At 40.1% G+C, this 22,040-nt stretch overlaps 2 protein-coding genes across 2 annotated transcripts; both read left to right on the forward strand.

Moving 5' to 3' along the window:
• Positions 1 to 664: 664 nt before the first annotated feature.
• LOC145468513 (pyroglutamylated RF-amide peptide receptor-like) lies at positions 665 to 7,443 on the forward strand. The gene is made up of 4 exons (XM_081452252.1): positions 665 to 838; positions 1,387 to 1,657; positions 4,274 to 4,513; positions 7,034 to 7,443. The coding sequence occupies exons 1-4, from the start codon at positions 726 to 728 to the stop codon at positions 7,361 to 7,363; spliced, it is 954 nt and encodes a 317-aa protein (XP_081308378.1). The 5' UTR covers positions 665 to 725; the 3' UTR covers positions 7,364 to 7,443.
• Positions 7,444 to 12,927: 5,484 nt separating this feature from the next.
• Positions 12,928 to 21,376, forward strand: LOC145467421 (pyroglutamylated RF-amide peptide receptor-like). The gene is made up of 3 exons (XM_081450978.1): positions 12,928 to 13,283; positions 13,429 to 13,671; positions 21,013 to 21,376. Exons 1-3 carry the CDS (start codon positions 12,987 to 12,989, stop codon positions 21,334 to 21,336), a joined length of 864 nt encoding a protein of 287 aa, XP_081307104.1. The 5' UTR covers positions 12,928 to 12,986; the 3' UTR covers positions 21,337 to 21,376.
• The last annotated feature ends 664 nt before the right edge of the window (positions 21,377 to 22,040 follow it).

The following is a 22,040-nucleotide window of genomic DNA, read 5'->3' on the forward strand; positions in this document are numbered from 1 at the left end:
TTTTGATTCAAGAAAAGGTTATTAATTGGACGTATGATTTTCTATTCAGAATGGCTGTGGACATCTTGTTTGTGTCCGTCAGGAATTTGTTAGGCAGTTTAGCGGGGCAGAGCGCGATAGCGTGACAGCTAGCACAAAAAAAAAAAGAAAAGAAAAGAAAACAATGTGTCTCCCCTAAGCCGCCTGTTACACGGGTTAACTTAAGAGAGTGAGGGAGCGCATTTTGATCAAGCAAGCACCATCTTGTTTTGGGCTTAGGGAGGGAAAAGCGTCATAGAAAGTAAGATTGAAATAATCTAACATGGCAGCAAATCAACTCAAACACGTTAGGATTTACACGCTCGGCTCCGTCTTCTAACGCGTAAGTTTCTTTCTCTGCAACCTTGTTTACTATGAAGCACGAGTGTCCCTGCAAAGGGAGCAAATTCCATCAAAGACGCTGTATAATATGTGCTTTACTGCTAACTTACGTAATCATAAAATTATGTTAAGATATAATGAAAGTATCAAGTTTTATTTCCTTTTAATTAATTTATACCTTAGGTAACATTACATGACGAAATATTCATCAGATATCGATTATCTCCAACAATCAGTGACTGCCACTGTCTTTTTCTCACGTTACGCCAATGATCAGCTCAGTTATCAGGAATTCACTCTTCCTTATCTCTTCATTAAACCCAGCAGACCTAGCGACTGTGTAACATCATCAACAACATTCAGCCATGATCGAATCATCTGGCATTGCTATAGCAACGGTACACTCTATACTCGTCGTGATAGACATCGTTGGACATTGTCTCGTTTGTGCGATCATAAAGAAACATCGAGACATGAGGTTTGTTGAAGCTAAAATAACTAAAATATCACAGCCAGTTTGAAACACTACTGAGGCCTTACACAACAACTTTATGTAACAGTGAGACTAGAAAATGGTTAGCTTGTGATTAACATAGACTGATGCAAGCATAGGGGAAAGTGATAAAGAATTTCAAATTTAGAGAATTTTATTAAAAGTGTTTTAATTATAAGTTCTTGTATTTTATTTTTCATCGGACGTTAAAAATTACAACTCAGACAACTCAGCTGTTTTCATTGTTTTCAATTAAACAACCTATTAGGGAGCGTAAATTGTTTCCTAAATAAGAAAGTCGACTAGAGCATAGAAATCGCTTTCAATACAATATGTGGATGTTTTTTGCAGGAAACAAATTAACGTAAAGCCACTTGGGCTTTCCACGTGAGCGAAATTTCCGTCATAGAAGTACCTTTCTCTAGACCATCATAGGGTATAGAAAAATAATTTAAGAGGGATATACTCTGTAAATAAGGCTTATTTAGGTAATTAACTTTCTTACTCTTCATCTTATTTATGATATTCCACAGGACTCCCATCAACTATCTACTTGTGAACCTGGCTGTAGCGGATGCCTTGTATGCAACCTTTCTTACACCACAGACTTTCTTCCCGATCACACCCACCCACCCAGAAGGAATAGCTGGAACAGTTTTATGCAAAATAATAACAGGTGGAAACCTCGCCTGGATTGCTGGAACCTCCTCGGTTGTTACTTTGGCCGCAATTGCCACTGAACGATATTATGCAGTAATCTATCCCGCTGGTAACGTGGGCAAACTTACCAAGCGTAAACTGAAGGTTCGTCACTGACAAAGTTTAATTATTAGTATTAGTTTATATCAAACCAGTGGATTATGTGTTTTTCGCATTCTGACTGGCTTCTCAAACTCGGAATAGGCAGGTGTTTATGAAAAGGGTCTATAAGCAAAATGCATTCTTTGTTTTGTGCCGTAACTGCAGAAGACATTTTGGCGATCTATGAAGCAGCTGTCCCCATTTCTCACGTGTTTCTTTTACTTCCCTCTGGAACCAGGGCCTTGAATACGAACCTCCATCTGTCTTCTTCGGCTCCTCTCAGCTAGGTCATGCTGATGGTCCTTAGCTCTGCTTGTAGAGTTCTTTTCCATGCCAGAGCTGGTCTTCGTCTTTTCTTTTTCCCTGAGGGTTCCAAGGCTTGGCGGGTGACGCCGGTCTGCTCTCTGAGTAGGGTATGTACGATCCATTTCCACCTTCTGTTCTTAATGGCAATGGTGATGGGCTCCTGCCTTTTTTTCGCCGGAGTTCTTGGTTATAGATGCGCTCTCGCCAAACGATGCGCAAACCCTAACAGATGTTGATGAAGAGCTGCATTTTGTGGTCCAAGTTCTTAGTGTTCCTCCAGGTTTCTGCCCCGTACTGGAGAATTGTTTTGTCATTGCTGTTGAATAGTCTCAGTTCAGTACCCCACCTGAGGCTCTTCCTCCGCAATACTGATCTCTGGGTGGCAAAGGCTTAAAGTGCTTTGTTGATCCTAGCCTTGCCATTTTTATCTGTCCATAGGAGCTTCCTGGCATGCGTTTACTCGTAGGCTTTTGGTTTTTGTGACATTGATCTCGAGACCTGTCGTCCTGACAACTCCGTACAGTATGAAAGTCTTGGTCTGTATATGCTCCCGAGTTGTGAGAGTAGGGTAACGTAGGGTAATCTAAATCCTTGCCATGAGTTGTTGGAACACCTTCCCTTTTACGCGCTAAAGCCCACGATTTCAACTACGTCCTGGACGTTTTCAAAAAAGATGAATAGAAGCAATGCAAGTAAATTGACCCCCCCCCCCCTCCCTCCTCCCCCTAGCAATGTTGAAAGAAAATGAAGTTATTCTGAAGACTAGATCGGATGTGGTTAAAAGGAAAAAGGGACAATAGAAAGTGGTTAGGCAGTTGTCTTGGAACTGAACGTGATTGCTGAAAATTAGTTATAATTGGAATAAGACGTGGGTATCTATCTTATCGTCACTTTAGTTGGAGAATACTGTTCTAGGATGCAGTCGTGTCTCACTCCTGTGTTGACAGTGAACGATACAGACAAACCAGCATTAATTCCGGATACCTCTTCAGCTGGTGTCCTCATAGAGGCTCTTAATGATGTTTACGATCTTGTAAGGAATGCCATAGTGTATAGATTCTCCACATCACTGTTCTTTCCACCATATCAAACAACTTTTTAAAGTCAACAAAACTGACATGCAACCGTGACTCCCATTCTAGCGACTATTCGATGATGATGCAGAGAGTCACTATCTGATGCGTGCAAGACCTCTCTGCCCGGAAACCTGACTGTTCCTTCTCTCAGTTTGATGTCCACAGATTTCCTGATCCTCCCCAGAACTAACCTGTTGAAGACTTTGCTAGTAAGAGAAAAGGAAGAAGCTAAATTCCTCTCCGATTCTGGCAGTCGCCGAGATCTCCTTTCTTGGGAAGCTTTGCAATGTAATCTGTCTTCCATTCAATAGGCACTTCCTCCTTCTCCTGTGCTTCCTACAGCAGGTAAATCGATCATGATATTTGCATTGACCCAATGTCTGCCTCCATGACTTCGGGTGGGGTATTGTCTGGACCTGGTGCTTCTAAATTCTTGATCCTCTTGTCGGCCTTCACTACCTCTGGTCTGGAGATGGAGCCAAGGTTGATGGCCAGGTCATCTCCTTCCTAAGTCTGACAACTGGTGTGCCGTTGAGCAGACTGTTGAAGTGTTCTTCCCATCTCTTAGGCTGGTCTGATGTCTTGCTGAGAACGCTGCCGTCACGTCCACGCACTAGTCTGTTGGTATTTGTATTCCGCCTGACAACTCACGTTTGCTGTAGAGGGTTTTCATGTCATTCTCCTGGCCTGCAGTCTCGGCCTCTTCAGCAACTCTACCTACTAGTTCTCTCTTGCTGTCCCCATTAACACAAAGAAAACTGCAAAATTTGGCTTGGCAGTATTTACAAGTGCGGATTTATTATTCTTAGGAGTGAAGTTATCGGTGAAAACCGGCATGAAACGATTTGTTCACATTTGCAATTTAGAACAACTTCGAAATTTAAAAGCAGCCTAAGTGTTCTTGTTTATAGGATAGCCAAATTAAAACTATGAAATTCGTAAAATGTCTTCTGTCGACGTGGTTTTAAAATCAAGAATACTTTACAATTCCTTTTGATGAAATGTCGCCGGCTCGGGGAAAATCAACAACTAGTAACTTCGACCAGTACTACGGGGAATAACTGTCAACCATAGAGTTACAAAGAAAGCTTTCAAACTAGGTCTACTGATCTAACTCATCACCAGTGTGATGCGTATTGCTATTCCTGGAAAAGCACTCCTAAAAGAAGCGTTGACGGAAGAAGTTTAAAATAGTATTTGCGTCGCTGTCTTAACGTTTTCCGTTTCGCTGTTTCAGGTGATCATTCCTGGTTCATGGATCTTCGCATTGATAGTCCACATACCACCGTTTCTGACCTTAAACGTAAAGGACAATGCCTGTGCGTGGAGTGAAGAATGGATACAGAAAGTTTATATTTTGTACTGGACAGCCATCGTAATTGCAGCCATAGTACTGATGGCTGGGTTGTATTCCAGAATCGTGTGCACCATCTGGTTCAAACATGGTCCCGACAATCAACTTACCTTTCAACAGAGGGTAAGTAGTAAGGGAGCTCATCAGTCACCGTAATCTAAGTTATTTTGGCCACTTACAAATGTATCTATAAATTGAAAGAAAACCTAAAAATAGCATTTTACTAAGATAGGAAAACACGAAAGAGATACCGTTGAGCAACAGTGATAGTTAGGGATGGAGAAGATTGACACGGATTATAAACAACGGACGTAAAAGTGTCAGGCTAAATTTTTAAGTTGCGCAAACAATGACGAAGCTCCTTTGAGAAACAAGATCGATATGTGAACGCTTTTCGTTGGCTTCTCTGACGATAGCTACTGAAGTGTTCAAATGAACGCTCATGACTGAAACTTGCAGATAGCCACGTTTTTTTTCAATTATATTCTGGTGCCCGAACATTCTGGAAACGTTTTGTTCGAGCGTTGCTGTTAAGTGAATACTCTCCACCAAGCAGTAACCATGGAAAACAGACGCAAACAAAATATCATTCTCTCTGTTTTTTGAAATGTCTTCACCTTTGTGAATACTCTGAATACTTAAAAGGCTTGTTCAGTCTGCGATCCAGCTATTATTAGTTAAGAGGAACTGATATTTTTAGTCTGCCAAAAATATGTAAAACCTCTTAAGACCTTAATCCCGTTAGGTCAGTTACCGGGCAACTAGTACGCGCCCAGGACCGCACTTTGTGTCATCGCATAAATTTTTCTGCCTTGATCTAACTTTTATTTCGTTATTTTATTGATAACACCAGGTAGCTCGATTATATATTAGCACTGTTAAAGAAATGTTACCGTGTGAATTCGAGAGTAGATCAAGTTTATGCACGCGTGCATAGTGACAGATCTTGTTTCCAGGAATCGTACTTTCAAACCACTTTGCTGATTCGTTTGTTAACTTGGAAAATATTTATTATTTTCCAAGTTGTAGTGCTGGAACGATTTTCCTCCATCACTCCTTCACTCCTCCAATCCTGCACTCCTCCCCACTCCTTCACTCCTTCACTCCTTCACTCCTTCACTCCTTCACTCCTTCACTCCTTCACTCCTTCACTCCTTCACTCCTTCACTCCTTCACTCCTTCACTCCTTCACTCCTTCACTCCTTCACTCCTTCACTCCTTCACTCCTTCACTCCTTCACTCCTTCACTCCTTCACTCCTTCACTCCTTCACTCCTTCACTCCTTCACTCCTTCACTCCTTCACTCCTTCACTCCTTCACTCCTTCACTCCTTCACTCCTTCACTCCTTCACTCCTTCACTCCTTCACTCCTTCACTCCTTCACTCCTTCACTCCTTCACTCTTTCATTTCCCGTTAGACATTTGGAAACCCGGGGAGGGGGGGAGGAACTCCCATATGAAAAGGCAAGGGATGCTCGTCGGAAAATTTGAATTTATCTCCTAAGGGAGATTAATTTGGACGTTGCTTGAGCTTCATTAGACCCCTAAAATATACCACTTAAAACGAATAGGTTCGATTACTTGCCACTGTTCAAGAGAGGATACCGCGCACTTGTAGACCCGACTCGCGTTCTCGAGAGATTAGCGGATATCAAGCCTAAAAACAGAAATTAAATGAGAACGTTTCTTTTATTATTTCCTCGGGTGCACTCTAAAGGTTACTTTGACAGCTAAAAATAGTGACCTTTCGTCATCAACATCCCAAGTGAGACCAGAATCCTTGATTTGTACCCGAGACGACGAGCATCCCCGACCTTATCATGTAGGAGTCCCCCCGAGTGTCGAACATCAGCCGTCTAAGACCGTTTTACAGTCGCTTGCAGCGTATCAAGTAGTTATTTTCGAGAGGTAGAAGGTAGAACGAATTTTTCATCGTAAGGAAAATACTTATGGTTCTTGCATGCTTAGCGATTCGATTCAGGGAAAGTCTTCGTAGTTTTTCCTTCACAAACCTACGTGATATGTGAATTCGAAAGCAATTGATATAAACGAATGATTAAAGGCTTCAGACGATTTTTTTAACACAAGAAATGGAAAGAAAAACGCTACCTTTCGGTAATTTTAAGAAAAGAAAAAACAATGAAGAAGAAAAGAAATAAAAATCAGCAGTAACCACTAGGATTCGAACTTCCAATGTCTCGCATGGCGAGCCAGCACTTATCACACTGAACTCTTCGACATCAGTTACCGATAACGAAAGTATTAATTATTTATTTACGTACCGCAGGCTGATGAGTTTCGTTCAGTCTGTACCTCACTTTTGACCAAACAAAATAATCTTGCCATTTTTGACTACAGCACAAGGAAGGCTTGTACAGATACATGTAATGTAAAACGTGTAGGCAGGTCTGACTAACAAACAGATTCTTAACGTTGAACATTTTCATTTTGCAAATACCACAACACACCCCTGAATAGAAAAAGGGTTTATGGGCTTGTTAGAAAGCTAGACTGCCCTCAAATCACAACTAGTTCCTTAATGAGCAGAGCCTCTTAACACCCTTTCATAATTTATTTTCCAAGTTCAGTAGCTCACAGCCAGTTTGATTACTATCTTAATTGTATTTTTCTCTATATATTCAGGGCGTCATGAGAGTGCGGAAGCGAGTCACTTTGATGGGGGTAACTGTCACTGCCATATTTGGAATCTGTTGGGCACCTGACGTAATTGCGCACAACTTAGACATCAACACATCTCTCAGTATCAGTGAAGATGCATACGCCGTTATTCATACGCTAGTACTGTTCAGTTCCGCTGTCAACCCATTTGTATACGCTCTGGTTAACAAAACCTTCCAAGAAAAGCTAAAAGGAATGTTATGCTGTAGCTGTACCGGCTCCACGGGATCCACACGAAATCGAGTTTGCCAACAAAATTTAAACTCCACAGTAGAGACATCAACTTTGGTGTGATCAAAAAATCTAAAAACATTTCTCCTTTTAATAATGCCTTTTTTGTAATTAAAGGAAATGTGACGGCATTATACAGATTGGAGAGACAAAGTTATGATAAACGTTAGCACTTTAAACTGCCTTGAGAGACAGCGATTTTCCTCTCTTTCTCTGAGTAGCAAGAGAAGGGAATCTCACAGGGTAGGCAACTTTACAGGAGTATTACCTTTCATAGATCTGGCAGGAACGTTATTGCAATTCTTCAATTTAGCGTCGGGACCGCTATTTACATTTGGTAGTTTAAGGGAGTTCACTTATTGGAAGAGGGAGCGTTTATTCGTTTTTCATAAATATCACGATGTGACCCAGTTCTTTAATGAAAAACAGAACCTTTAACTCAAGAACTTTCATAATGTTCAATATTGCTTCACAGTCCATCCATAGTTCATTCATCTAATTACTCTATTAACTGTCAATGCCTTAAATGACACTGTCGCTATGAGCACGCTTAGCTTGTATAAAGAGGGTGCTTAATGAATTTGGAATGGGGGGGGGGGGGGGGAGCGCTTATTAGGTTATATAGCATATCACATCTATAGGTATGCACATTAAAAACACACAGCGCGACCGGCTCCCAGTTGTCTTACACCAATAAATAACTCACAGGCCATTGGTCTAAATATTTTCAGGCTTTAATGTCATCACAGCTGCTTAAGTTGTGTATGTAAGAGCTGCATGATCATTCATGTATTTACATCAATTAGTGTTTATTATTCGTTCACGAACACGTGCACCCTCCTCCGTTATTATGGGTACCAGCACCCCTATCATTTATGCTTTTAATTTATAATAATAATTACTGTAATAAATTATTTCTAGATCTGAGGTGAAATAAAAGTTTTGTTGTTTTGTCTGTTGATGTTGTTGCATATGTTTGATGCCTCTGCAGATATAACCAATAGCTTATATTTGGCGCGAAAAAATTGCTCAGAAATTTTTCCGCGGACATTATCTGTTCTGAGAAGCAAACCCAGAGAGTGAAGTTAGAGGAAAACTGTCAGTTCCGAGGAACAGATAATGTCCAAGGACAAATATGCGATCATTTTTTACAGTCAAATGGAGGCTATTGTGTTTATTATCTTTATTATCCTTTCCTTTAATAGTATCTCCTTTAATATTTTTCTCAACACGGGTGATCTGAAAATTGGGGAATATCACTCGGATATTCCCCAGTTTTAGCTGGGCATATTCAGTCACGTGACGCGTTTACACCAGTCGCGTGCAAACGAAAATATCTGATGGATTATAAAGCTAGGTACTATACGTGATTGGTTGTCAGTTTCGCATGCTGAGCTCAATAACTGCTCGCAGTATCGTTATTAATGATTGAATAACCGTTTACCAAAACCTGCCTTTACAATACGTCTGCGATTCTATTAGGATGCAGAAATTTAAGCGTCAAAACGTTTCAAATGATAAAGAAAATTGATGCAACTCTCATATGAAAATACAGACAGCTTTTAATTTTGCTACCATTTTTTTTTTTTATGATAACTATTTAAATAAGGCCCCATTTACAATACGCCAGAGAAATTTGAAAACGGAGGTTTCACCCTGAAAACGCATCAAACGTTTTGCGTTTTTTCTCACATTACGCCGGAGAAATTTGAAAACGCAAAAATTACCGGTCATTTTGGATTTGTGTTTGAGGAAAACTCGATCAGGGAAATCACGTGATTATCGTGACATCATCGATTTCGAAAAGCTCTGTTTTCAAAATAATTTCCCTCCAAACTAAAGCGCAATGAAGGCGTTTTCAAATTCCTCCGGTTTGAAGACCATTTTCGGAAGGCTCCGTTTTCGTGATGGCTTAGTGTGGACAGTTCGCATAAAGATAGCAATAAAGCTGCGTTTTTAATTTTCGTCGGCGTAGTGTGGACGGGGCTTAACATAACGAGCACCGGCTGGTAATCACGTGGTCCAACTTGTATAAATTTTCTTACGATGATTATTAAACTGCTGTCCTTCATAATCCTTTTCTTGCGATGTCATCAGTGATAGCAGTTTTTTGGACTGGCTACAACATTACCGTTCAACAACAACTCCGATTGTCCACAAGTGAAGTGTTTTAGGTAAGATTGTCATTTTGCAGTTATTTTCTAAGATTCTAGACAATTCATTAATAGGTTTTAAAATATCAAAGAATGTGCTAAAAGTTGGTAGATATTATCTGCATATTGTATTAAATCATTTTGTTTTAAAGGTGTGAAACATATTGGAGTAAAAGAATTGCTAAAACAGGACTTAAATAAAATTTTTTAAGCAAATAACAATCGTAGGACAATGTAACAATGAGGAAACACCCTGTAAGAAAACGTTCGCTAAAAGCTGTACCTCGACAACTCGATAGAAAAACAAAATTGCCCAAGCTGTTGACATTATGATGAAGCAGGCAAAGAGAGCGTGAATTTTAATCATTCGAATAAATAAGTGGATTTCTTTTCTTTTCCATCCAGAGTTTCCTAAAATTAATAGAAACCATTTTCTTCGCGTTCCTATCGAGTTGTAGAAACACAAGAAAAAGTTTGAAGCAGGAATTTTTGTAGTAGATTTTTCTGTAACCAGAAGTAAAGGTTTGCATAAGAAATGTTGCAGCAACACGAGCAGCAGGCAATACATATTTATCTCTGTCATTAAACCTGGAAGCGCTCGATAGCGCTCAAATATTCACAAAATGTTTCGAAGGTTTTAACCGGCTGACCGGAACGTGGAACTTTTGCCGCTGAGGAGATCTATTTTTTTTTAGTACCCCAGTTTTTCGATGGTAGTCTTTTATATCTAAAATAGAAATAGTGGTTCCTGTGGATTCAAACTTCTTAATCTACATGAGTTCAAACTCAGTTCGTGAAAAGACAATCATTTTAAAAAAGGCTACATCGTAAACAACAATGCTGCACAGAAGCTTTATACTGCAATTCATATTCACGCCATTCTGCTGTAACTATCCTTCTTATCCGCGCAGTATAGAATGGCGTCGAATGGTGAGCGACAAACTAAACCATACTTTCAAAGATAAACAGTTTATATTAAAATATCCCAATACGAGAATATCGAAGTCAGGTGTCAATCAGGTTTTAAATGAAAATTCTTCTTTTCAATTCTCATTATTAAACTGTCTGCGTCATATCTCCCATCTATTGTTTTAAAACTGTCGTATATCTGATCAGCATCATCTCATGTTAGAACATCCTTGAATAAAGCATACATTTCTTGCAATAATCATTATGTTTATTATTATGTATAAAATAAGGAAGAGGTCATGTATTTAAAGCAATAGTTTAAGCAGGACTAAATAAATTCCAAGTACATACGCATCGATCCAGTATTCTTTTTTTTTTTTTCCTTTTAAGGAGCGCTGGTTTTAATTTGCTACTGGAGTTTGTCTATTTTTTTTAAAAGAAAAATTCTAGTTTTTAATCTTTTTCACTTTTTTTTGTTTTTTTTTTTGTTTTTTTGTTTTTCATGTTGCTGCCAGGTGGGCAGTGTTCGTATGTTTAAAATGATAAGACTGTCTGTAGTCTTAAAAACCCAAGATAAGTATATACTCAAGGAATCGAGTTGAATTGTCAAGATACCTTCTCCATCCCATTTTAAAGATGGCTTTTAATATGCATTCAACGTGAGGAAGGTAAGGACATTTGCTTCTCACAAGCTGTCAAAAATAGGAGCACTAAGAAAAGCTCATCACTATTATTCTATCCAAGCTTGTGTGGTAAAGATTCGACAAAGTTCGATTTCATTGAAGACCTATTTTTTTCACCTGATTCAAGAAAAGGTTATTAATTGGGCGCATGATTTTCTAGGACAGAATGGCTACAGCCAACTTGTTTCTGTCTATCTGGAATTTGTTAGCTAGACGTATTTTAGCTATCCAACAGAACCAGGCGCTTTAGCGGGGCAGGGCGCTATAGCGTTACAGTTAGCGGAATAAAAAAAAAAGAAATAAATAAAAAAAAAAAACAATATGTCTCCCATAAACCGCCTGTTAGACCGGTTAACTTATGAGAGTGAGGGAGTACATTTTGATCTAGCAAGCGCCATCATTTTTTGGACTTAGAGAGGAAGAAGCGTCATAGACAGTAGGATTAAAATAATCTAACATGGCGGCAAATCTACTCAATCACCTAATGTTCATAATCCACGTTCCCTCAGAAAAAGGTCGCTATGCATTTTGAAACAATTGCCCCCCAAATGCCATCTTAGGTTCTTCATGGTATGTACCTTGTTTCAAAGTTAAGCGCGAAGGAAACTGCTTAACTATACGTATACCGACCATGACATGGAAACTGTTCCATCATATTGTGGATACGGTGCCATTTACAGGGATTTACAAGTTGAGTTTTACATGCTCGGCCTAGTCTCCTAACGTGTTCGTTTTTCTTTTTCTGCAATTTTGTTTCCTCGATGCACATGTGTCCCTGTAACGGGAGCAAAGTCCATCAAAGACACTGCAGAATATGTCCTTCGTTACTAACTTACAGGATCAGATAATCATTATAAAAAAAACTTAAACTAACGTAATCATATGGTGTGATGTAATGAAGGTATGAAGTTTCAATTCCCTTAATTTATATTCAAGGTAACATTACCAGACAAAATATTCATCAGATATTCAATAATCAGTGCTTGGCACTTCCGTTTTCTCTCACATGTCAAGTATCCACAAATAATCATCTAGTTATCAGGAATTCACTCTTCCTTATCTCTTCATTAAACCTAGCAGACCTCGCGACTGTGTAATATCAGCAACAACATTTAGTCATGATCGAATCATCTGGTATTGCCATAGCAACGGTACACTCCGTACTTGTCATCGTAGACATCGTTGGAAATTGCCTCGTTTGTGCGATCATAAAGAAACATCGAGACATGAGGTATGTTAAAACTAAAATAACTAAAATATCACAGCCAGTTTGAAACACTACCGAAGGTTGTTTCAGCGACTTCACATAGCAGTGAAATAGAAATTGCATGGTTAGCTTGTGGTTTACATAGCCTGATGTGAACATGGGAGAAACGTTTTTAAAGTTCTTCGATTACATGTTCACGGATTTAAATTTTCAGCTGGTATAAGAAGTACAACTCAGGCACCTCAGCCGTTTTCAACTAAACAATGCATTCGTGAAGGTTAAAATTAGTTATTTCCTTAATACGAAAGTCCATTGGAGGATTTACATTCCTAGCAATATTTCTATTGTCCACGGTTCTTGTACATTCGCACAAGTAGATAATATTACCATGCTTCTGTCCAGGTCAGCCATTCAATTCTTCTGAAGTTATGCAAGAAAAAATGAAGAGTGAGAGAGTAAGTCACTCATAAAGGCCTTATTCTTAAGGTAATCCGGATCAGAATATTTCTAAACATCGCTTGCGTTGATGCAGCTTGCGTTGATGTTTTTTGTACAGGATAAAAACGAGTGTAAAGCAGCTATTTGGGCTGTGTAACTGAGCAAAATCTGCGTCACAGGAGTGCCTTTTTCAGACCTCCAAGGGATTCCGGAACCTGTAGTGATCTAAAAATGGATTACCTGGAGAATATATGAAGAACTGACTCTCTTACTCTCCATCTTCTCTTAATTGAAGTATGTATGTATTTATGGTATTCCACAGGACTCCCATCAACTATCTACTAGTGAATCTGGCTGTAGCGGATATGCTGTACGCGACCTTTATTACCCCAAACACTTTCCACAGGCTCACCTCCACCCACCCAGATGGGATGGGCGGTACAGTTTTATGCAAATTGATGACGGGTGGAGGTTTGGCATGGATTGCTGGAATTTCCTCGGTGGTCACTTTGATTGCAATTGCTGCTGAACGATATTTTGCGGTAAACCATCCTGCTGGTAACACGGGCAAACTTACCAAGCGTAAACTGAAGGTGCGTCACTGACAAAGTGTGATTATTAGTAACTATAGAGTGATGATTTAAGAAGAAACGTGTTTTTAGTATGTGTACGCAGATGATTAATAGTATGAAAAAGAAATTGAATCGGTATATTAAGCATAACACGTTCCTATTTCAGATGATCATTCCCGGTTCGTGGATCTTTTCGTTGATAGTCCATATACCTCTGTTCCTGGCCTTAAAAGTAAAGGACAATTCCTGCGTGTGGATGGTTGAAGAATGGATGCCAAAAGCCTATTCTTTGTACTGGTCAGCCATTGTAGTTGTAGCCATGGTAATAATGGCTGGGTTGTATTCCAGAATCGTGTACACCCTGTGGATAAAACGTGATCCTGAGAATCAGCTCACTTTCCAACAGAGGGTAAGTATTAAACAAAGAAGTTCAATACGTGAACATTTCTTTTTTAGTCAATCTTAGGATGTTGGCGGGAAAGAAAATTCCAAGTATTTCTTCCTTTCTAGTCTGTGGATATCAAGAGGTAAGCGTTAATGAAAGTTCTCCCCGTACGCCAGTTTTGATCTTCCTAATCCTCTATGGGTGCCCTAATAGAACTTTTCCGTGTACCAAGGCCTCGCCTGTTAAGAGAGGGGGGGTAGCTATTACGACAAGAACCGTAACGATCGTGACAGAGTGTGGTTGGTTACATTATGTTCAAGTGTCACACTCTTGTTGCGAGAGTGAGATCGTGACAGTGTGACTGTGACATCATGTCTTACGTTCGCATTGTGACGGACAACTTAAGGCCCATCGATTTGCAAAATTCAACTCATTATAATAGGCAAAGTTTGATGTAGAGATTGTAATTCTCACCTGTCACTGACGTTGTCAATAACTTAATTGTCCCTGCGACATTTTGATTGAAACATTGCCATTAAGTGGCAGTCCCGCTAAAAGCAGTCCACACGACTTCGGGACCAAAAATAATTTTCCTTCATTTTTGTCAGTGAAAAGGGTTTGACACGTATCTATAAAAAAGCAGTTTATTATTTTCCAATTCCATATTTTTGCTTTGCTACGAGCCAAAATTGAATTTTGGCCGAACTGAGGTTTCCGACCGGGATCAGAAAGGTAAAATTCACCGATTTTGTGAAGCGTGCTACGTCGCCTAAAATGCAGCTCACGGAATTTCGTTTTCATACGAATGTTAAGGTACATTCATTACTTTGACTTACGAAACATGGAAACTTTGCAAAAAATTCTAAGCTTACCAGCGAGGCTGGAAGACACCCTACTCCGAGGCCTTTGATCCCCTACTAAAATTTAGCCAAATTTGACGGGGAAAATCTCAAAAGTTGGGTCTAAATGAAGCCTAAAAAGCGCATCACAGTAAATTTCATGCCTTAATAAACCGTTCTATAAGTTCAAACCACAGGCGGTCCAAGCTGTCAATGCGAGGACTTATTATTTTTTTTAAATCTCTATGCGAACGTTCAGCGCGCGAAACGTGACACAATTACCGCCGACATCTACTATTACATAACGACCGAGTTTGGTTACGCAAAACGTGACCTTCGCCTCGCAGCCTATGGTGGTGTTATGTTGCAACGGTTTGAATTTACAAAGGTTTGTATGGGGAAAAACGGTAATCGACATTATAGCTGAGATTTTGATCTTTTTGCAATAAAAATGACTTACCTCAATGGCTTGCTGTCTTTTCTATTGTTATCTCGCTTCTCAGCTCGATCCGAAGCCTTTTAAAACCAAAAAGCGATAACTCGCTTTAAAAGCGAACTAAATTAAGTAGTTTGACACAGTTTCTAATCTGAGTAATGACATAAGGATTAGAATGTTCTGGAATGTTCTTATACAAATTGGTCACGGCTGAATGACTTCCGGTTCTAGATTGTTCTAGAAATTGACTTAGACAATTTTTTGTAACATGTACATGTTCTCACATTCCTGTGATATAAATCCATGCCATTCGTTATTTTTTGATCGGGATCATTTCGGTCCAATATGGGGATCATTTCCGGTCCGGGATCATTTGCGGTTCAATTTGGGAATCATTTGCGGTCCTGGGATCATTTGCGGACCCGTACAGAACTATGTTTTGCGATGAATGATGGGCTTTACATCTGTTTTAAGGTTACAGTATACCTTCAGGGGTGTCTCGCGCGCAAGCGATGTAGCGCGTGCAGTTTAAGCTGTAGATACCTAAACCCCTATATCAAATTAAAGCTTCTGGAGCTGGCTATCAAACTATACCAAGAATTTTGAAAGAAAATGAATTGTCGAATTTTCACGACCACTAAATGCGAGCGCCCAAATAACCTTTCGAAAGCTACAAGTCAAAGCGAATTTCCTTTTTCGCCAATTTAATTTTTTCCCCGGTTTCAGGGCCCAAAGCGCTTAAAAAACGTGTCTGCGTTTTGGCATATTCAATTGCAGTAAAAAGTTACAGAACATTTTCGAAATAGGATTAAAAAAATGTGGAGTGATCGTACAAAAATCGCTCTCGAAGAAAAAGTATTTCGTAATTAACAATTCCCAGACACGCTTTTGTAGTTTATATGTTAAACTAGCCACTGTCCAAATTTAAGAGCAATTGAACAAATTCCCTTTGAGTTATAACTCTTTAAAGTGTCTGCTTCAAGTGAAAAAATTTATTCGAGAAAACAGCGCTAAGAAAAATTTCTGCTTCGCAAACAAACTCCGCCCACAAACGCCTTCAATTGGGTTCTCAGATAACTAAGCCAATCAGTGCAGGGAAAGTTTAGTACCGTTAACCTCCTGGTGAAATTTACGCGCGAATCTCTAAAAGACTCTTGTGTTTCGCAATGCGCTCAAGGAACCGAAGGCAGAGAGATAATTTTTCTGTAGCTCGGTTTTTCTTGAAGCTGGTCTGGCAAAATGGGGAAGACTAAAAAGGATACGGACGTTAGAGTGGCTGAGCGAAGGAAACAAACAAAAGAAAGCGCCGAGAGCAACTGTGTGTGGGCAACTGTGCATGGATTATTCTTCAAATGGTCTCAGTGAGTCCGACGATTCGTCGATATCGGACTCATCAGAAGAGTCTCTGTCAGCATCCCTGTTATTGCTGTCAAGTTCCGAAATTTTTACAGAACCTTTCTTTTCTCTTACCACGAATATTTGCCCGCCTTATACGATAACTATAGCTTCATCCGCGTGGCGAACTTTCGCTTCTTCACTCATTGATGTATTTTCATTCGTTCTTCGCTGTTTTCGCTTTTTCGAACCGGTCCATGGTTAAGACGTCGTCTATGTTTACTCATAACTTAATAGAGACACGCCTAATACCAAAAATACTGGGTAGTCAGAACAACAATGCTGATCAACTGAGTAGTCAATTCGTGACATCCATATAGGTAGTTCCCGCGAAAATCGTCTCGGTTGATTGCATACGCGCCATAGGGCTGTCAATCAAGAGGTAAACTTTTACTTCCGGTGAAAACGTAAAACCGCCATTTCTCCGCCAATATTTAGCCTTTTTCAAAAATTTTTTTCAGAAATTAGAGATTATTCTTCGACCACTATTTTGACCCAAAAATCCAAATTTGAGGAAAATTGCCGACGCGAAGGTATACTGTAACCTTAAGCTTGATGCTTGTCTTTTAGTATCTTGGACAGCGCATAAAATAAACTTCGGGATCCGTTTATCGGGCCGTTTATACAACGAAAGCTGAACCAGCTTCGTCAAAATGTCACACAAGTTGTAACGTGACCAATTACCCGGGAGGGGAGTACTCCCTTATATGGGCTTTATAGGTATCTGAGGCCCCAAAGGGTAGGGTTTTTCAGCCGTTTGGGTCATATATACGGTATGGGTCATTTTGGTTATAAATTGGGTATGGTTTGAGCACTCTAGTCTTGAATTGGGTATGTTTCTTGGCAGAAGCTACTTTTTCATCATTATCAATAAGACCTTCAACAAAAGCCCTTCATAACGTATGTTTAGGGCAACTGTGTCAGCCGCAACGGTCGTAAATTAGGCTATCGAATTTTTGGTCAGGTCATAAATAGGGTAGCAAAAAACGCAGATTTTGGTCATAAAAAGGGTAAGGGTTTTGGGAAGTTGGCTGCACACCCCCACTCAACTTTTGTGGAAGTACCCCCCTAGGCCAATTACCAGGGGCCGAGGGCAAATCCCCTACCCCGCGCGCGCTTATCATTAGATTTGGCAAGATTTTCTCATTTCAATATTGATAATGAAAAAGCCACCCATTAACTTTTTGGACCAGTGCAATCTTTTCAGTATGACCGAACGACGACAATCGTTGCACTTTTTCAATTTTTATCTACCTTTCCTCGGAAAATATAAGGAGTTGCTAATACATGAGGGCGGAGGAAGCAGACATGGACCTAACATTCACTTTTCCTTTCCCGTTATCAGCCGTTCGTTTTTCATAGAAAACAAAATGGAAGAAAATCAAAAGATGGGACCAAGAAACCTTCCAAAAAACGTCCATATCGAAGCGCGTGCAGATGTCGAGAGGCCGATTTCTCACTTTGTGTTTATAGGACTACTACCCTTCCCATTTTTTCTGACGACACCAGAATTATTGGCCATAAAAATAGTTTGTCTTTGATTTCTCCGCCTCGCGAAACATATAATTAAGTGATGGGACATGCACTCTTACTGGTATGGGACTCAAGCGTTGGTGCCCGGGAAGTACTCCCTTATATGGGCTATGTAGGTTGGGCGGTCCCAAAGGGTCTGGTTTTTCAGCTGTTTTGGTCATTAATGGGGTATAATTATCAACTTCTTTCAATAGCAGCAGGGACGTCGGAGCCGGGGGAGCTGGGAGGGGGCTTTATTCACCCCAATTTCAAGCAAAAAATACTTGAAATAATAATTTTACAAATATCTCCAGACCTCCTACAAGTAAGCGCCTATGGCGCTCGATTTTAAGCCCCCCCCCCCCCCCTCCCCCCGCCAATTCAAAATACGCTCCTCCATCCCTTAGCAGGGGCCCTTGATTTTAAACGGTAAGCTCCGACCATGGGATTCAATATCACGATGCTCAAGGCCATGTGAGATCATTTTGAAATTCCCCTCAAAGCCGCGAAAGTCTTCTTTAATGAACTTGTAAGCTAAAGGACATGGTGAAAGAATGTTATATTCAGTAGCTCGTCAATCTCAGTGCAGCGTCGACAATTCACAATGTAACTGTCACCAAGCCTTTTATGTTGTAAAAAAAAAAAAGAAAGAAAGAAAACGTAAGGCCAGTGCTGAACTACGGGCGAAAGGGTTCAATTGCATCTTTTGTTTGATTGCTGCTAGGTCCTATTTTGTGATGGTTATGAATATACCCTCAGTTCAGAAATGTTAATGCTCGCGACACATGATATATGTAGAAGTGTTGTCAAAAATGTACTTTGTCTCGGCTATTATGATTTTTACAAACACCACGAGGATGTAACACTAATGTATGCCGGATGCGATATAACACCTTTAATAAAAAGCCTATCGCATTTTAGGACAATTACGTTCAAAGTCCACACCCTTACTTGAGTCCCATACCAGTAAGAGTGCATGTCCCATCACTTAACCATATGTTTCGCCAGGCGGAGAAATCAAAGACAAACTATTTTTATGGCCAATAATTCTGGTGTCGTCAGAAAAAATGGGAAGGGTAGTAGTCCTATAAACACAAAGTGAGAAATCGGCCTCTCGACATCTGCACGCGCTTCGATATGGACGTTTTTTGGAAGGTTTCTTGGTCCCATCTTTTGATTTTCTTCCATTTTGTTTTCTATGAAAAACGAACGGCTGATAACGGGAAAGGAAAAGTGAATTTTAGGTCCATGTCTGCTTCCTCCGCCCTCATGTATTAGCAACTCCTTATATTTTCCGAGGAAAGGTAGATAAAAACTGAAAAGGTGCAACGATTGTCGTCGTTCGGTCTTACTGAAAAGATTGCACTGGTCCAAAAAGTTAATGGGTGGCTTTTTCATTATCAATATTGAAATGAGAAAATCTTGCCAAATCTAATGATAGGCGCGCGCGGGGTAGGGGATTTGCCCTCGGCCCCTGGTAATTGGCCTAGGGGGGTACTTCCACAAAAGTTGAGTGGGGGTGTGCAGCCCACTTCCCAAAACCCTTACCCTCTTTATCATCAATATCTACGTTTTTTGCTACCCTATTTATGACCTGACCAAAAATTCGATAGCCTAATTTACGACCGTTGCGGCTGACACAGTTGCCCTAAACATACGTTATGAAGGGCTTTTGTTGAAGGTCTTATTGATAATGATGAAAAAGTAGCTTCTGCCAAGAAATATACCCAATTCAAGACTAGAGTGCTAGAACCATACCCGATTTATAACCAAAATGGCCAATACGCTATTTATGACCCAAACGGCTGAAAAACCCTACCCTTCGGCGCCTCACATACAGATACCATATAAGGGAGTACCCCCCTCCCGGGTAATAGGTCACGCTACAACTTGTGTGACATTTTGACGAAGCTGGTGCAGCTTTCGTTGTATAAACCGCCCGATAAACGGATCCCGAAGTTTATTTTATGCGCTGTGCAAGATACTAAAAGACAAACATCAAGCATAAACAGAAGTAAAGCCCATCATTCATCGCAAAACATAGTTGCATTCAAGCGTGTCGTGTTCATTCAGGTTCATTTCCCAGCGATGGAACCGGCAAGTGTTCGTTGTTGTTGTTTTTCAAATTCGAGCATATAGCCCTCGAGCTCCAAGTAGTCTTGACAGTAGTATAGCATCCAGTTGCCATTAAACGGTAAATGAAAACTTACGATTTTCTTCTTCGCGTATTGCTACCTCTGCGGCAGAATTTATTGAAGGGTCAGGACGACGGCTACGGTTAATTTCTGTAGACCGGCGCCATTATTTACTTTTGGAGTCTCGCGAGTCTTGATAATCAACTTTAACGCAACCTTCACCTCAAAACTGGATCTAGAGTGTACACAAGTATTAAAGGAAGCTATTTGCCACTACTCAGAAGGTCAACAAACGAACCTGAACGGAAGAAGATGTATTTTCACCGGGTGCTAGGGTTATGCAAATGAGCTTTGACACGAGCGATAGCTATGTAAACACACTGACTGTGGCAGATTTTAATCTGTTCTCGCGTGCAATCCAAGGAGATAACCACCGGTTTGAACTTATAGAACGGTTTATTAAGGTATGAAAATACTGTGATGCGCTTTTTAGGCTTCATTTAGACCCAACTTTTGAGATTTTCCCCGTCAAATTTGGCTAAATTTTAGTAGGGGATCAAAGGCCTCGGAGTAGGGTATCTTCCAGCCTCGCTGGTAAGCTTATAATTTTTCGAAAAGTTTTCATAATTCGTAAGTCAAAGTAATGAATGTACCTTAAAATTCGTACGAAAACGAAATTCCGTGAGCTGCATTTTAGGCGACTTAGCACGCTTCACAAAATCGGTGAATTTTACCTTTCTGATCCCGGTCGGAAACCTCAGTTCGGCCAAAATTCAATTTTGGCTCGTAGCAAAGCAAAAATAAGGAATTGGAAAATAATAAATTGCTCTTTTATATATATGTGTCAAACCCTTTTCACTGACAAAAAATGAAGGAAAATTATTTTTGGTCCCGAAGTCGAGTGGACCGCTTTTAGCGGGACTGCCACTTAATATTGCGATACTATGACACCATTTGCAGGCCTTTTTTGACAATTTACTTTCAAATTACTTTGCCGATTTATTCTTTGCTATTTTAATTGGATATATATCTCTCTCTACACACACAGGGCGTCCTAAGAGTGCGGAAGCGAGTCACTTTAATGGGGGTAACTGTCACTACCATATTTGGAATCAGTTGGGCGCCTGACCTATTTGCGCACAACTTAGACTACTTCACATCTGTCCGTGTCAGTGAACTGGCATACGCTGTTATTCATATGCTGGTACTGTTCAGTTCCGCTGTCAACCCATTTGTGTACGCTCTGGTTAACAAAACCTTCCGAGAGAAACTAAAGGGAATGATATGCTGTAGCTGTACCAGCTCCACGGGATCCACACGAGATCGGGTTTCCCACAAAATGAAACCTTCACAGAAGGGACCTCACCTTTGAAGTGATAAAAAATCTAAAACATTTCTTCTTTTAATGCTTTGTTTAAAGGTAAAAGAAAATTGTGATATGGACGGATAAAGTTATGATGATTCTCTTCAATTTCTCCCAGCAGCTACAGAAGGAAAGCTTGGTTTCGCGGGGGTATGCAATTACGATAGTCTCACCTTTCACAACGCTGAGAGGAAAGGTTATTGTAATGCTACGATTTAGCCAACCTCGGTCCCGCTGTTTCAACTAGAAGATACAACAAGAAAATCAGTAAAGGCTTCTGATATTATGGTGCTGTCATTGCTACTAATCTAAGTGTACCTCAAAAGATGATAATAAACTCTTTAGATGGAGTTAAGTGCAACTGTCCGTAAAAGTTAAATAAAGGGAAGGATCTTATTTTTTTTAGCTGTAGGTGAGCAGTTTCTCTAAAAAGCCGCGGTGTGCCCTGACAGGAGTTGTTATGTAACCCGTTTAAAGAGACAACCACAAAATCCATCAAAACACTGTCAAACTGTCAATTAGGCTAACGTAACGGCATGCGCAGCTCCCATAAGGTTCCATCGCGATTGCGCGCAAAGCGACTTAGAATATTTCCCTTCGAGATTATCTAGGTTGACTAAAACATTTTCTGCCCTAATTTTAACCGACTGTTCCTAAGTGTTATAAGAAACTATTTGGAAATACACGAGACTAGAAATATAAGTGATAGAAAC

Source organism: Orbicella franksi, chromosome 14 (assembly GCF_964199315.1).
Source record: "Orbicella franksi chromosome 14, jaOrbFran1.1, whole genome shotgun sequence".
Classification (NCBI taxonomy): Eukaryota; Metazoa; Cnidaria; class Anthozoa; order Scleractinia; family Merulinidae; genus Orbicella; species Orbicella franksi.